We start from the raw sequence: 14380 nt of genomic DNA on the forward strand, positions 1-14380 counted from the left end.
TCACTGTTCCTGCCAAGCCTTGACCGCCAAGGGAAACGATCCGCCGTATTCGTACTCGCCCTGAATGTGACTGTGAGGCTCATCAACTCGAACCATAAAGCAACATAAGACCACACACACTACAAAGAATGAATGCTATATAAAGTCGTCACCACCAGCAGCATCAAGGGACTCGGGTTCGAACGTGAGATTGAATTTGCAAATCGTCTTATTGATTTTCGTCTCTGGTCTCCAAAAGGAGATGGTAACCTGATTATATAACTGCTTCTTATTTACAGCATCAATACCGCTGTATTCTCCCACTCTTTCTGTCTTTCTGTCTTTCAAGCTCGCTTCCTCAAGTGTGACATCCTCTCCAGCCCCAGTCAACCCGTCTCCTCGTCTCGCTATTCTCCCTCTCTTCAACAACGCAATAATGAAATGTATCTTCGTCAGAGAATGGGTTTGCTGCTTTCCAGCTCTAAAGATGCTAAAAAGAAAAGTGTGAAACAACATGGGAGATGAAGGAAGACTAAAAGTGATAGTACCGAAGCCGCCAAAGAATCAAATCAATTCATACAAGAAAACAAAAAACCCCTTTTACATTTCCCCTTATAACGCCCTGCGTGTGTAAAAGCAAACCTCCTAGTTCAATACAGTTGAAGCATAGGGGGTATTATGAAATAAATAAAAACCAATTCGACCTCGTTGCCTTCGTTGCGTGCTAAAGCGCATGAGCATACAAAGACCGCGGAAAGCAACTCATAGATCGCTCATGCAGATCGTAAGTGCATCACTGGCTGTCTGAGGCCTGGGATATCAAAAGCAAGGAAAGGTCGAGCGAAACAAAACTCGGCATCGGGTCCGCAGAGCCGTGTCGTCGGCAAAAGTCGAGTTGAGCATCATGTACAGCGCGATGCAAAGGGCCGGAATTATATGTTGGCACTCTTAGTCAACGAAAGTCCTCTAAGTCGAGGGCGGAATCGACCTCCTTGCGATTGACTTGACTCGATCCTCGATAGTCGCGCTGCCGATGTGAAGTCGTTGCTGGCCTCAAAGCTGGGTCTCACCCTGTCCATCGAGGCTCGCATACGATCGTATGATGGTCGCGCTCGGTCAATCGATGGCCGGGCTTGCATTGGTACATCCAACGATATTCGATGTGCCGTGTAATTGGTCGAGTCGCTGCCATTTTGGCTGTGCTGATTATATGTCGTGGTTCGTGTCGCTGTTGAAGGGGGGTAAATAGGCCGTAGATCCTCATCAACACTGCCATAAGCCACGTGCTTGGGCATCTTCTTTGACCTCCTTGAGCTCTTAGATGACTTGGACTTGTCACTCTTGGTGTCTGCGGTGAGAGGATCACTGGCCTCTTCGACCTGGTCGAGGTGTGCGAATTTACCCATTCGTTCCTGCTCACGAATGATATCGACATCGTAAGGCCAGTACACTTTCTGCAGAGCCTTGATAGCAAATCGCGGGAAGAGACAGATGACAGGTACGAGGAAGAAACATGCCCAGAAGGTTGCTTCTCCATATACCTGTGCAGCAGTACCATAGAAGAACGCCGACGAGGTGAAGGAAGTGTACACTCCAGTCCAGAAGAAAATGAATACATCAGAGATGACAACAATGAGCACCATCAGCCAATCCCAGCGATAGGTGTTGATCAGAATGTACATGTTGATCGTGATGACGGCGGGGTGAGCAACATAGGCGCCAAATCGAAGACGGTCCTCTACGCCAAGGCCGTTGCCAGTCAAGAAGGTGCCAGGCATAAACAGAAGATACGGAATGAAGAAAACCATGATGGACTGATAAACACCATCAATCATGTAGAGCCTTTGGCAGAGTTAGCACAGGGCATCGATGTCAAGGACTACTTACCAGAACTTGAGCTGGGTCCACTCCAGTCGCTCGATACCTCGTCGGTAGAGCTGAGGAACAGCCAACGATACCTTGTCAGACACGTCCTGATCCAGAACACCCATAATAGCGACAGGGACCGAAGTAAAGAAGAGGTTAAACATGAGAATGTATGTGTAGTCGAAGAGATATGTCATATCCATATCACAATAGATCTCGTACCAGAAAATGGAAAAGGTCCAGACCATGTTCTTGTAAAAGAAATTGCTGATACTCTCTGCCAGACGGCGGTATGACCATCGACCATGGACGAGCACCAGTCTCTGAAGGAATCGGAATTGAGCAATAGCATAGTCAGAAGACATGGCCGCTTGACGGCCTTCAACACCAGCAATACCGACACCAACATCGGCTTCCTGGATCATGGCAACATCGTTGGCACCGTCACCAATGGAAAGGGTCATGACATCGAGACCGTTCTTGACCATAGCCACAACGGCAGCCTTCTGCGCAGGACTGACTCGACAACAGAGAACCGACTTGCACTGCTTGCAGAGCAGGAGAAACTTTTGCTTCAGGCGGTCGTTGAGTACCCATCGGAGTGTGAAACCATCAATGACAAGTCCGTGGGTTGGGGCAGGCGGTTCGTGGTTCTTCTTGGCAAGCGCGAGATCATGATCGCTACCAGTAATGCCAAATGTCTGAAGGTTGTCATCCAATAGTCTTTCTGCCATGTCAAAGAAGGTCTCGTCGGTGATCTCGCCTGTCTCGTCCTCGTCGACCTTGAGGTGAATCAGTTCCATGTCGTTGTTCAGAAGGTTACAAGAGAAGCCGATATTAATAGCAGTCTCAACTTTGTCGCCAGTGAGAACCCAAAGCTTGATGCCAGCATTGCCCAAGAGAGCAATTGTGTCGGGTACCCCATCTTGTAAACGATCCTCGATGGCGGTACCACCAATAAGGTAGAGATCTTGTTCAATCAGCTCGGCCACTGATTCTAGCTTCTCTTCCCGCTCTTCGAGAGCAGAAGCAGCTGCATCGTGTTCTTTCTTCCAAGCTCGGTAGTCCTGCTCGGAAACTTCCTTGTGGGCAATACACAGTGTTCGAAGACCTTCCCGGGCAAACATTTCGAGATGCTCAGCAGTCGTCTTTCTGAGCTCCTTCTGTTCGCCTCGTTTCAGGCGAGAGTAGATGATGCTGTCTGCACCTTTGCAGAAGAGAACGATGCGACCATCAGGCATCCGGACAATTGAACTCATTCGCTTTCGACTAGAGTTGAATTCAAGTGTGTTAAGAATTTGATAATGTCGGTCCTGGCCCATCACGTTCAGATTGATGCCTTCACCAGAGCTTCCGAGAACAGTGAAACCCATATCACGAGCAGTGGCAACCAAGGCTTCTTCATCTGGTGACTGTGCCTTGAAAATCATTTTTGGTTTGTCGCCATCAACCTTCTCAGCCATTACAGTATGACAGAGAGCCAGGGCTAGCATGAAATACTCGTTGGCTGCCTGCTGCTCGGGGCCTGACTCACCAGAGAGATCGGAAACGAAATCAGGAGCAATGAATGTCAAAGCCTCGTCGTGAAGATATGGGTTGTCGTGAATTTTGCGAAGACCAGCAAGCGCCCGAACCTTGGCGTCAGCAATCTCGGCGCGAACCCTCTCTCCTTCCTTCTCAACATCAATGCCAAGTCGCTTCTGCATTCCTGCCTGAGCTTCCGTGTAAGCTTCTCCATATGGCTGTCCATTGATCGTTGCCTTCTTGAACTCCATGACGTTTTGCGTGAGAGTACCGGTTTTGTCGGAAAAGATGTATTCGATTTGGCCAACATCGTCCGAAATATTCCATGACTTGGGAATGCATGGTTGATCGATCGGCTCATAGTACATCTCCACATCGCTGTAGATAAAGATAGCCTGCAAGGTTCGCACAATTTCCAGGGTGATATAGAGTGAAATGGGCACCAAGTTCTGAAACAGAATGATTGCAGCCCAGAAAGTGATAAATCCGCTCATAGCTGGTTTGCCACCAATGGATCCGAAGTCGAAGAAGTGAAGAGACGCATCTGTCTTTGCCCATGCCACGCCGTTTATTATAGCGGCGAGCAAACACATGATAAGCAAGATACCAAAGTTACACACGACATTGAAGTTCATCTCTCGAGCAATGCGAGCACGCTTACTAGGAGTGATACCGGCGTTCATCATGATTTTGGTGTCATGTCCGGTGTAAACAACTACACCAACAATCCACTCAGTATTCCGGAGGTTGCATCCACGTAGGAGGAGATTGTCGATGGTAATAGGTTCCGTCATGTCCTCGGGCTCGTCGTCGAGATAGCCGGGGACATTCTGCTTCCACTTGATGGCACCGTTATACTTGTAGAGGTTTGGCTGAGGTCCCTCGCTTTCGATCACAAACTCTGCACGTTCGCAGTCTCTGGCATGCTTTAGACCTCGGCCGCAACGCAAAGCCTGACGGACTTTCAGGTTAGTTTCGCCGTCCAGATTTTTGGTTTCGACATAGCAACCTCCATCAGGATCGGAGGTAGATAGGATGATGACATCCGCGGGCAATTCTTCGTCATTATATATACGAACGAAATCGCCAACGACGAGACTCTTCCAGGTATCCTTTTGAAATCGGGCACCGGATGGGGGGTGGTTGTAGTTGATAATATCAGACTTCATCTGCGATAAAGCTGCTGCGCGCTTGGCATCTTGCTGGTCGGGCATCTCAAATTGTGCAGGTGTGGCCTGAGGTGAAGGTGACGGAACAGGAGTCATCTGAATGTCCTCTCGGGCGGACATGAAGGACTCACGGCCGGTGAAAGGCGATGCAATGGACTGTCTCATGGATTGACGAGTTCGGTGCGTCTCGACTGAAGGCCGAGGCGCATCATCCTCCGCAGGGCCGGCCTTCCGCTTCGCCCTCTCTTCCTTCGCCTTCTTGGACCACAGAGATTGAGTTGCTCGCCAGATAGAACCGAAGAATTTCGAATTGGCCTTCTTGAATTGACGCCACATGGAAACGTCGCCCTCCAAAACATTGACGTTGTTCCAGTTTCGTAAGCGGTGGACAGGAGCATTGTTGAGTTCGATGTCGAGAATAGTTCGTCGGTAATCCTCGATGGCATCCTTGATAGCAGTTACTGCAATAATGAAAATCAACGGAACGGCGTTGAGACCTGGATTGACACCACCAAAAATCGGGAAGATCTAATTCAAGGTTAAGGTTACTCGCGAAGGTAAAGGGGGCCGGATGGTCAACTTACGACCAGGATAACCAAGAACAAGAAAAATATATTAGCAACGTTGTGGAATTGGAACCACAAGTTTTTAGGAACGAATGATAGAGGCGTATATTTGGCTGTTCGGATTTTATTTCGCGTGAAGACTTGAGTGGGATGTCCGTTTTCATCCAAAAGCTCTTCAGGCAGTGGCTGGTTGAAGAATAAGGTGCGGTTCTCGTGATCCTCGTCCGCCTCACCACCATTCAGGTCTTCGGGGTTTGCTTGGGGCGGTTGGCCATCGTCACCGTGAGGGTCGGATCCGTCGGAGGGGGGATTCTTCTCATTGGAACCTGTCTTCTTATGTCCCATACGCTCGAGCAGAGAATTGCGTTTGTTGTTACTGCTGTTGACACTCTTTCTTTGTGTGGCCCATCGCGATCTTTGGGTGGCACTGAGGGCCTGCGGGTCAAGGTGGCCGTCAGAGGTTGTTGTTGTGGTCATGATGAAGTCGCGGGCAAGCGCCCGATCGGCCCCTCGATGCCAGCCAGATTGGGGAAACTGAACAAGTCCAAGTCGGAGTCGAGAGAAGCGAAAGGCGTGTGATTAAGCGTATATGGTACAAAGTCGAAGTGAATGGAGCAGGTACAATTGAAGCAACACCAGCTGCTTGTCGAGTCAAAGATTACTGTTGGCGGCGACGATGTGATAAAGTCGAGTGTGAAACGGCTTCGCCAGGACCGTTTGAAGATCGTCGAAACGGTACAAGAAGGTGAACGTGGAGAGAGTAAAGGTAAGGTTGTTGATGGTGACGAGATGGGACTGACGAGAAGAAACGAACGGGCTGGCTGGGAGAAGGTACGGGTACAAGGGGAATTGAATTGTGTAAGCAAAGGCAATGGGCGATGGAAAGAACGGGGCGGCAAGGGAAAAAAGCTACGGTGGACTTTGGAGAGACGAGAGACCCTCCCCGGGCCCCGTCCCGTCCGCCAGTTAAAGCGAGAGGCAGCGAGAGAGCCTGAGACTCTAGCACTCTGGGATAGCCATTTCTGGGTGGTACCCGCTCGAGACAACCGCTGGGACTCGCTGAGGAGCGCTGCTGAAGGGAAATGGGTAGTGGAGAGTGGGTGTCGGGGGCGTGGGTCGCAGGCTTTCTTGTGGGTGGGTGTGCGTGGGGAGTCTTGATCCCGGCCCATCCGACGCACTCTTTCATCTGCCCGGAATGTACCCCCTAAGTACCCATGGATCTGCTCCTGCATACAGATTGGATATGGATGGATGCTTGCATTGGATGGATTGGATTCTCACGATTGCGATGCGCTGTCTCGCATTGTGTACTAACTGATGCCTAGCAGCTAAGCTTCTTTGCAGTGCTTACATACCTACCCTCTACCTTGCCTTGACAGCCTTAACAAGGCGGTGTTGTCGCATTGCTGCTATACATTCAATGTCATTCATTATCCACCCACAAACAGCATCCATCACGAACAAAGTGTCTTCTACTCAACGGACTCCAGGCTTTTAGCACGGTACTTTCGGGCATCTGCCATACCTGACATGCCGACTGAACTTAGTACTGTACTCCCTGGTTCCCGTCATGGATAGTTAACTTCTCAGCGGTACGGATAGGCAACGGTCAAAATCCAATGGAACCTATGGATCACTTGCCTCCCAGCGACCTGCAGAGTCCAGTGGTCCACTAACGCCGGCGCCACGGTTCTAACGGAAGTCGTCGGGAATTTCGACTGTGTTGTACAGTACTGCCCTCAGCAGCTAACTAGGCTGTAGAACTATCTTGGTCTAACGTGAATAGATCAGTCATACCTCAGCCTTGGGAACATGGGCGGCTCCCTCGGGCATTCAGTGTATGCGTCTTGCGGCGTGGTCGGCCGCTACTTATCCCCGACACTCCTGGTGTTTTTTCTTTCTACATTTGGAGTTGGAGAATGGGAAACTCCAACAGAGGCTTGTCAGCCAGGGGTCTATTTATTTACCTTGACACGACTACAACACAACAAAATGCGCTGCAACGGTTTTTCAGTATTAAACATACACTGAGCCCTTCCACTATATCTGCGTCTTTTTAGGAAGTCTTCGTGACCTAGCTTCGAATAAATCACTCGGCCCTTGGCGAACTTTGTTAAGAGCTTGCTGCGATCTATTGCTGCATACGCCTCCAGCTGGCATTTACTGCCCCCTTGAAGCACCAGCTAGCCAACCCCTTGCAAAGGGGGGAACCTACAATAGGTCGCGCCTAAGATTTGCCAAGGATATAATCAAGTGAACGGCGACCCTGGATATCCGATGCGTGTTTTCTGTCAAGATTCGTTAGTCTTGTTCGAACCATCGTGAGTTTTGAGGGTTTTGAGTACCTAAACTTTAGGTATACCTACTAACCTGGGTATCCAATGTCCATGGATGGAAGCTCCGGCTCCGTCGCCTCCGTGGATGGACTCCGCATACGGGCATTTCACCAATCCCTTCCGGCCGTGACTATTGTCATTGCAACCAAAGATATCGATAGCGTACATCTTAAAAATCAGATAAGCTTCTATTCGTTGTAGCCATCATGACTAGTCCTTAAGGGTCAAATATGGTGGCAACTTGTCGACACCGTCATCAATGGTTTTGTGAATTCCCCTTGGATCAATCAATGGAGGCCGAAAAGGGGCGGGGTTCCTCTGAGTACCACCCTTGATAAATTGTCGAATCTTTTGATCCTCACCGTGTTGGCGACCCTGGACAATCGACCGTAAATAAGTACATATGTACATAGATGATTGCGAGCGGTGACTGCACAAATCTCCTGACGAGGGTTCAGAGGATGGTTGCGCAATATGTACTGCACCAGCAATAGTCAGAACAGAAGATAGGTAGGTAGCACAGCTTCTCCAGGAACTTGTAGGTAGCAGCAGTTGCAATGTTTCAAGACGGGATCCTCCACCTCTTATTTATCCAACCTTGCGTGATGATCTCAATGGTCGCTTGCGGGAAAAGATCCGGTTTCGCCTCATACTCCTTTATTGATGTTGAATACCACGCTGGAACGAAGATATAAGACTTCTTTCTTCCTGTACGAGGATATTTACTGTCCAGGTGCGAGAAGGTAAGGGTTATTCCTGGTAGAGAGACACTTGACAGCCTCATAAACAACGAGGAACAAGCTTCGACCAGATCTTCACGTCCCTGCCTGATAGAGTGAGGACCAGCAAGGTTAAATTATTACTGTATGTAGCATAAGCCCCACGTTGCTTCAATGAATGAATGAATGAATATCAGCCCCTCATTAAACAGACTTTGGCCGCTCTCTTTTTGTTTATTCTGTTCCGTTTCTTTCCTGACCCGCGGCGTCCTTTGTCTATTTACCTCCTACTCTAATATCGATATACACCAAATCCAATTATGCCCCTTGGCAATAGGGCATCCCGGGTTTATATGAGCGCCTTCCTCTCTTGGATGGAAATATAACTTGTCGTCAACCTCCGCAGGTCCCGTTATGTCCAGACTTTACCTCCCCAGTGTCGGGTTCACGGACTTTACTTAGGAGCGAGAAAAAGCGCCACGATATTTCTCCGCCGTCATGGATCCAATTGGGACTACCCCGTAACTCATAAACAGATGCAGACATGACTGATGAATAATAAAAAGCAGCATCGGTCGGTCACTTGTAATCAACGGACCGGGCTTACAAACACAGCGGGGTCTAACACTTTCACGGAGCCCATGGAACGAACAAATTGCGGTGCTGGGTGCGGCGTTGCCGTGCCTCAAGAAAAGATATGAACCTGGCCTGGGATGCCGAAAAAGATGGATATAAAACCCCAACAGGATCTATGTCAACTTTGCCCAATCATTTTTGTCATTTAGAGCAGAAATTATAGGTTTTCTTTCCTCTTCTAACGTTAGGTTGTGCTGCACCACAGGTGACGGATTACGGTTCCACTTGGTTAGTAGAGATTCGCCATCAAATCGACGTTTCATCATTCAGCCTGACTCCAAGTTCAATTTGGTCAAGCCCAGATGTTAGAGATGTGATCTTTTTCGAGTCTGTGTTATTCCCGTATGAGGATTGACGGAAACACGAAGGACTTTGTTTCTCATAGTGCTACATTGCACTTAACTTAATTGCCCTTGTTGCTGCACTGTCCTATCCGATCATGAAAACCCGTGGATGCTTGGCTTGGCTTTCTTACTTGTACTAACCATTGCATTGTCCTTGGACAAGGTACATGCAAGTAACAACAGAGGCCCATTGTCCCCCTGTCTTAAAGCCTTATTAGCTCAGCGCCGCTCAGGAACGCGAGTGCCCTTTGCTCCTTGTTTCGTCAACTGGAGAGGACCCTTGCTAGGGGTCTCCTCTCCTGAGCCTACCATCTGCAGGTCCAAATTTCCAGTGACAGGACTCCCCAGGGGTTGCCAAATATCACGAGTAGAACTAGATCTCCAAGATCATATCGGCTGGTTGGAATCATCTATATACCTCGTGATGGCGGGCGTGAATTTCAAGAATGATAAAATGACATCGCCTCTGCTAGCTCTTTTTGTTTGTAGGGCACAGAACCAGCTGGTCGTAACAGCTGAGTCAAACGGTCAACCTCTAATTCTTGATTCGAAGCGCATTTTTATCAATCCAAGGACTGCCCAGGCTAGAGAGATGGAAGGATCCATATGATCCATCAATTCTGATCCAACCCTTCAGATGCAAAGAATGGAACGCGCCGAGCTGGGCTGTGCTGCGTCAGCCTCGGATTGGACGTCTGAGACTGGCTCGCAAATGACCCACTGTCGTATTCAGGCGTCATCATCTAACAAAAAGCAGTATAACAATAGCCCGAGCCCTGGACTCCTGTCAGGCTCGGATGCCGAAACCACATCTACTCCGTACTTATCTGAGCTTACTGGTATAATACAGTCTGTTTGGGCGTGTTAGACCTAATAAAATAATCCTTCTTCACAGCACCATTACCTAGTACCTACCAACATCGACGTTGCACTAGACCGGTGCCGGAAAAAAATAAGCTCCAAGTCGACATCTCGGGGTCGCATACCAGACATAAGGTTCCAAACATACTGCAGTATGATTTGTGCAGTAATAAGAGACGAGATAGGTACTGGAATGAACGCAAAGGCTCCATTTCCGACGATCGTTCTCCAGCGTTCTCGGCGGTGTTAGCATTAAACGCATAATGAACCCCTTACGAAACACCCATGTGTCGTTGATAGATTATGAGGCTTGATCCCGCACACGCCGCGTATCTTGGAGCACGAACCAGTGAGCTAAAAACAACAGCATTACGTCTGCATCGTGATAAAGGCCTGGTCAATGCTGAGGACTAGAAGACCGATGTCCAAGAGACTCTTCTGGAAACTCTAGCCTACCTAGGTAGAGAAAGGGGGCCAGGCCAAGAACTGTCACCATTCCTTTTAGCCGCCCGTTTGGTACTCCGTAGAGCGCCACATCTAGAAATGGTTACATCTGTAGGGCGAGGTCTGCCAGCGGCCAAATTGCAGCCTGTAACTTCTTTTAGATGCCAGTTGTTCTACAGTACTAACAGCAGAGATTTCTCTAAGCTACCTAAGCACTAGACACAGTCGCATGATGATTGATGATGCATGCTATTCATATCCGTAACCCATCGCAGTCAGCGTCTACCTGCGGTGGGGGCCCCGACAGCCACAGCAGCCACACTTAGTCACCAGCCTCACCGTACCCCAACGCGTCTCAACCTAAAGCCATTAACGCGGTTAGTATGTCGTAGCTGCATCTTGTACTTCCCTCACACACCCTGTACCTGCAGTCATTTTCGCAGGTGAAGGTATCAATACCAGAAGACTCTCCAAATAACCTGCTGCATTGTTAAGAACTACCGCTGGCTATCGAATCAGATACGCCATGTCTCAAAAGGGTAAAAATGGGAATATTATGAGTTTCTTCAAACCCATGACAAAGTCACAAACACCCAAGACCTCCAGAACCTTAACACCAAACCCACCATCATCACCACAGCCACCTTCATCACCATCGGAACAAAAGTTGGCTACTCCAGTCAAGAAGACGGCAACAATTCCCCGAGACTTCGAGATAAAAGATTCGGACGAAGAAGATGATCTTGGAGCATCCTCAGACGATTCGCTGGAGGATCTGTCCGCTATCCTCGGACGAGGTCGTCCAGGAAAGGCTGCTGGTACTCCCCTCCTCAATCCCTTTACAACCCCAAGGGCCAAGAGAACTGCAGTTGAGTTTCCTGCGTCCCCATTGGCGATAATGTCCAAGCACAAATTCGACCTCAAAGCTCTGGCAAAGGATGCTAGACAGGACGATGCGACTCATGCAAGTGCTTTGAAGATCAAGGCCTTTTCAACTACTGAACAACATGATCAACAAATGACAACAGATGAGATGTCACGGGATGTGATGGAGGGCATTATCAAGAACAACACCGGTCAAGATGCCCAGAAAGTAATGAGAGCTGTTCAGAGGTCAGCACCGGGACACTCACAGCTTCGATATTGCTTCTTTCGTGAAGGATATGCAATACCATCCTCCACAGCTGCCCCCAAAAAGTTTAACAAAGGGCCATGGAGACTGTTGACTCAAGGCGATTACCAGACACGTGAGCAACATCTTGTCTCTGGACTACCTCTTACCATCTTGCAAATGCAGGGGGGACTCCCGGATGAGCTTTTCGAATGGATTCTGAATGAGGTTTGCTCCCAAAAGTCAACTCTTGTCAGACGAGAATACTGTAACTTGCTCAGCTCGTGTCCAGAAGTAGTCGCGCGCATTGTCACGCCGCGTCGTTTGGAGGAGTTGTTTCGTCGATTCGGCGCTTTTTCTGAGCTTGAACAACAAGACTCTCAGTTGAATCTCCTGAAATCAAGTGCCGAGCCTTATGAAGGACGCGACTGGTCATCTCTCAGCTCCTTCTTATCACTTCTCACAGCCATCTCGCCCTACATGTCCCGGGAGTCGGTTGTCTACGCTTCGCGGACGCTCCTACGTATGTCAATGGATAAGTTCTTGATATATGAGATTGATTTGTTGGCCACTTACGAAACTTCTATCCATGCCCTTCTCGAAGCTATTCCTCAGCCTGGCTGGGACATATTTGTGAGTTACACTCAAGGGTGGTACGCGAGATTCTTACTGACACGTATGCAGTGCTCTGAAACATGTACACAGCTGCACACATTAGTCAAAGAACAATGTGTGAGGACCAATGCTCTTGCGTGTCTGCCTATCAGCAAAGCCAGATCTCACGAGCTTAGACGGCGACTGGCTGTAGTGTTTTTGTTCAACGACCCAAGCTTGGGTCGCTACCATCCCGACGATGTGGTTACTATTCGTGGCGTCATAGCACTCTTGGATCACGAGGACTTCTTCGTCGGGCCCAAGACAGATTTCGCCCTCCTCCAGGCCAACATTATTCTTATCAATATCGTCGTGGATGACGGCTCATTTGCACCATCTGCTGATCCGGAGAAGGAAAAACAGTTCAATCGCGATGTTGACGAGCTTGCAGTCAGACTGAGGGAAATCTGGCGAAAGATCAACGATGCGGGTATGAAACTCGCTCGTACAGAAGCCAAAAGCGTCATAGAATGGGTCCAGCAGCGACTTGCACACTCAGTCCGTACACGTCGAAAGGCGAAGAAGAGCATATTTGATCTGCCAGGTCAGAAAGAGGATCCCTTTCTTCCGAAGCAGCAGAATTACATGAAGAGCTTCCTCAAGAAAGCACCACAGAGTGTGCCGGATCCAGTGGCTGAACCATCCCCTACAGAATCAGAGGATGTCTTCCACGAAGCAGTAGACGCCGATACGATCGTAGTCAAGGTGAAATAAATTTGAGAGCTACAGGGCTAGGCGAAAGGAATGATGGCGTGCGGCAATTCACTAGGCACTGTTGTATGTCGCGAGTATTTGAACGTGTAATCAATTCTACCGCGGGCCAAGTCCCAAATCAGACAAGAGAATCAAGCACAATGCACAGCCTCTAAACTACAAGCGCAGACTGATGAACAATGCGGGTCGCGAACGGTTGAAGAGCCTCCCCAGTCGTGCACTCATGGAAACGGTACGTACGTAGAGGCTCCCATATAGAGATATTTATGGTAGCCAAAGGGGGTTTAGTCGAAGAACTTGCGGTTAGGATTCTTGCCGAATAGAGCCTCTCGTACTGCAGGAGCAGCAGACTCTTCCAAGAGTCGCAATCTTGCCTCAAAAGTGTTATCGATGTCAATCTTTCCACTTCCACTGATAACAACCACACCGCCAGCACTATTACTCTGTCAGCTGGCCACTTCAGGGATTTTCTGGAACAGGTTTGCACGTACATTCCCTCGGGGAGAGGATCGTCCTCTTGAATCTTTGCTGCAATGTCCTTTCCAAGCTCCTTCTTGAATTCCTTGGCAGCCTCCTCGATGGCCTTCTTGACGACATCGTAATCCTTCTTGCGCGCGCGGACCTGGAGCTCAGGCTCATCCAGGGCGTAAAAACCCTCAAGCAGGAGACCCTTGAGGGCCTTTTGGTACTTGCCCTTATCCTTGGCACCCTCGGCGAGCTTCTTCTGGGCCTCCTCAAATATGTTGTCGAGTAGCTCCTGGCGGGCGCCGAGGACCTTGAGTCGCGTCTTGTTGGCAACGGTTGAGCGGGTGATTTGCTGAGACATGGTGGCCTGCTTGAACTTCTTTTCGTACTGGCTATCGATGGCGTCTGTCTCCTGGCGGACGAGCTTGGACTTCTCGATCTCGAACTCCTCATTGGCCTTGATCTCGATCTCGCGGGCCTTCTCCATGGCTTCTTGCTTGATGAAGGCCGTCATCTTGCTGAGCTCATTGTTGACCTAATTGTGGGGAGAATCGCGCGTTAGAATTAGAGGACTGGTGAGATGGACGAGGGATTGCGTCGTTTGGGCATGCGTACCTGCTGGTCGGACAAGGCGTGTTGCGACATGATGGGCAGATTGATATGGATTTGTTAGATTCGGAAAGTGAGAGGTTGTTAAGAAAAGCCCTGGATGGGGTCGAGGTTGAGGTGGTAAAAGGCTGGCGATGGCTTCTTGTTAGTGAAGGTCAAGGTCGGCGATGGACTATGATGGAGTTGGTAGCTGTGTAGGTAAGGTATGGATGGATTGTGACGCCAGCCGTTCCATGGCCCAGCCTACCAGCTCCTTAGCTGTATCTTACTGTGCTCCAGCAGGGAACCGACTGCAGCTGGGGAGGTAGTCAAGCCACAGATGTTCCCCACCGTTTAGAGTACACTACGTAAGGTAAGGTACTGAGGTAGCACAGCCATTTGAC

At 49.3% G+C, this 14380-nt stretch overlaps 3 protein-coding genes across 4 annotated transcripts; 1 reads left to right on the forward strand and 2 right to left on the reverse strand.

Moving 5' to 3' along the window:
- Positions 1 to 171: 171 nt before the first annotated feature.
- FVEG_02281 (phospholipid-translocating ATPase) lies at positions 172 to 6037 on the reverse strand. 2 transcript variants are annotated; one of them, XM_018889504.1, is made up of 3 exons: positions 5123 to 6037; positions 1867 to 5066; positions 172 to 1821 (listed from the first exon to the last, which is right to left on the reverse strand). In XM_018889504.1, the coding sequence occupies exons 1-3, from the start codon at positions 5579 to 5581 to the stop codon at positions 912 to 914; spliced, it is 4569 nt and encodes a 1522-aa protein (XP_018745658.1). In that variant the 5' UTR covers positions 5582 to 6037; the 3' UTR covers positions 172 to 911. The 2 variants fall into 2 exon arrangements, with proteins under 2 accessions (XP_018745658.1, XP_018745659.1); XM_018889505.1 differs by having other exon boundaries at positions 172 to 5066.
- A 4719-nt stretch (positions 6038 to 10756) lies between these two features.
- On the forward strand, positions 10757 to 13160 carry FVEG_02280 (hypothetical protein). The gene is made up of 2 exons (XM_018889503.1): positions 10757 to 12188; positions 12240 to 13160. The coding sequence occupies exons 1-2, from the start codon at positions 10971 to 10973 to the stop codon at positions 12921 to 12923; spliced, it is 1902 nt and encodes a 633-aa protein (XP_018745657.1). The 5' UTR covers positions 10757 to 10970; the 3' UTR covers positions 12924 to 13160.
- Positions 13161 to 13207: 47 nt separating this feature from the next.
- FVEG_02279 (V-type proton ATPase subunit E) lies at positions 13208 to 14033 on the reverse strand (the record flags this gene model as incomplete). The annotated part of the gene is made up of 3 exons (XM_018889502.1): positions 13208 to 13358; positions 13415 to 13923; positions 14004 to 14033. The coding sequence occupies 3 exons, from the start codon at positions 14031 to 14033 to the stop codon at positions 13208 to 13210; spliced, it is 690 nt and encodes a 229-aa protein (XP_018745656.1).
- Between the last annotated feature and the right edge of the window lie 347 nt (positions 14034 to 14380).

The sequence above is a fragment of the Fusarium verticillioides genome, chromosome 6 (assembly GCF_000149555.1).
Source record: "Fusarium verticillioides 7600 chromosome 6, whole genome shotgun sequence".
Taxonomy (NCBI): domain Eukaryota; kingdom Fungi; phylum Ascomycota; class Sordariomycetes; order Hypocreales; family Nectriaceae; genus Fusarium; species Fusarium verticillioides.

Bases quoted from the DNA above. Each gene is read 5' to 3' on its own strand.
- FVEG_02281 (XM_018889504.1), bottom strand. From the start codon at position 5,581: ATGACCACAACAACAACCTCTGACGGCCACCTTGACCCGCAGGCCCTC. The intron at 5,067-5,122 runs GTAAGTTGACCA...ACCTTGAATTAG, and splicing joins TGTTCTTGGTTATCCTGGTC to ATCTTCCCGATTTTTGGTGG. The intron at 1,822-1,866 runs GTAAGTAGTCCT...ACTCTGCCAAAG, and splicing joins TGGACCCAGCTCAAGTTCTG to GCTCTACATGATTGATGGTG.
- FVEG_02280 (XM_018889503.1), top strand. From the start codon at position 10,971: ATGTCTCAAAAGGGTAAAAATGGGAATATTATGAGTTTCTTCAAACCC. The intron at 12,189-12,239 runs GTGAGTTACACT...ACACGTATGCAG, and splicing joins AGCCTGGCTGGGACATATTT to TGCTCTGAAACATGTACACA.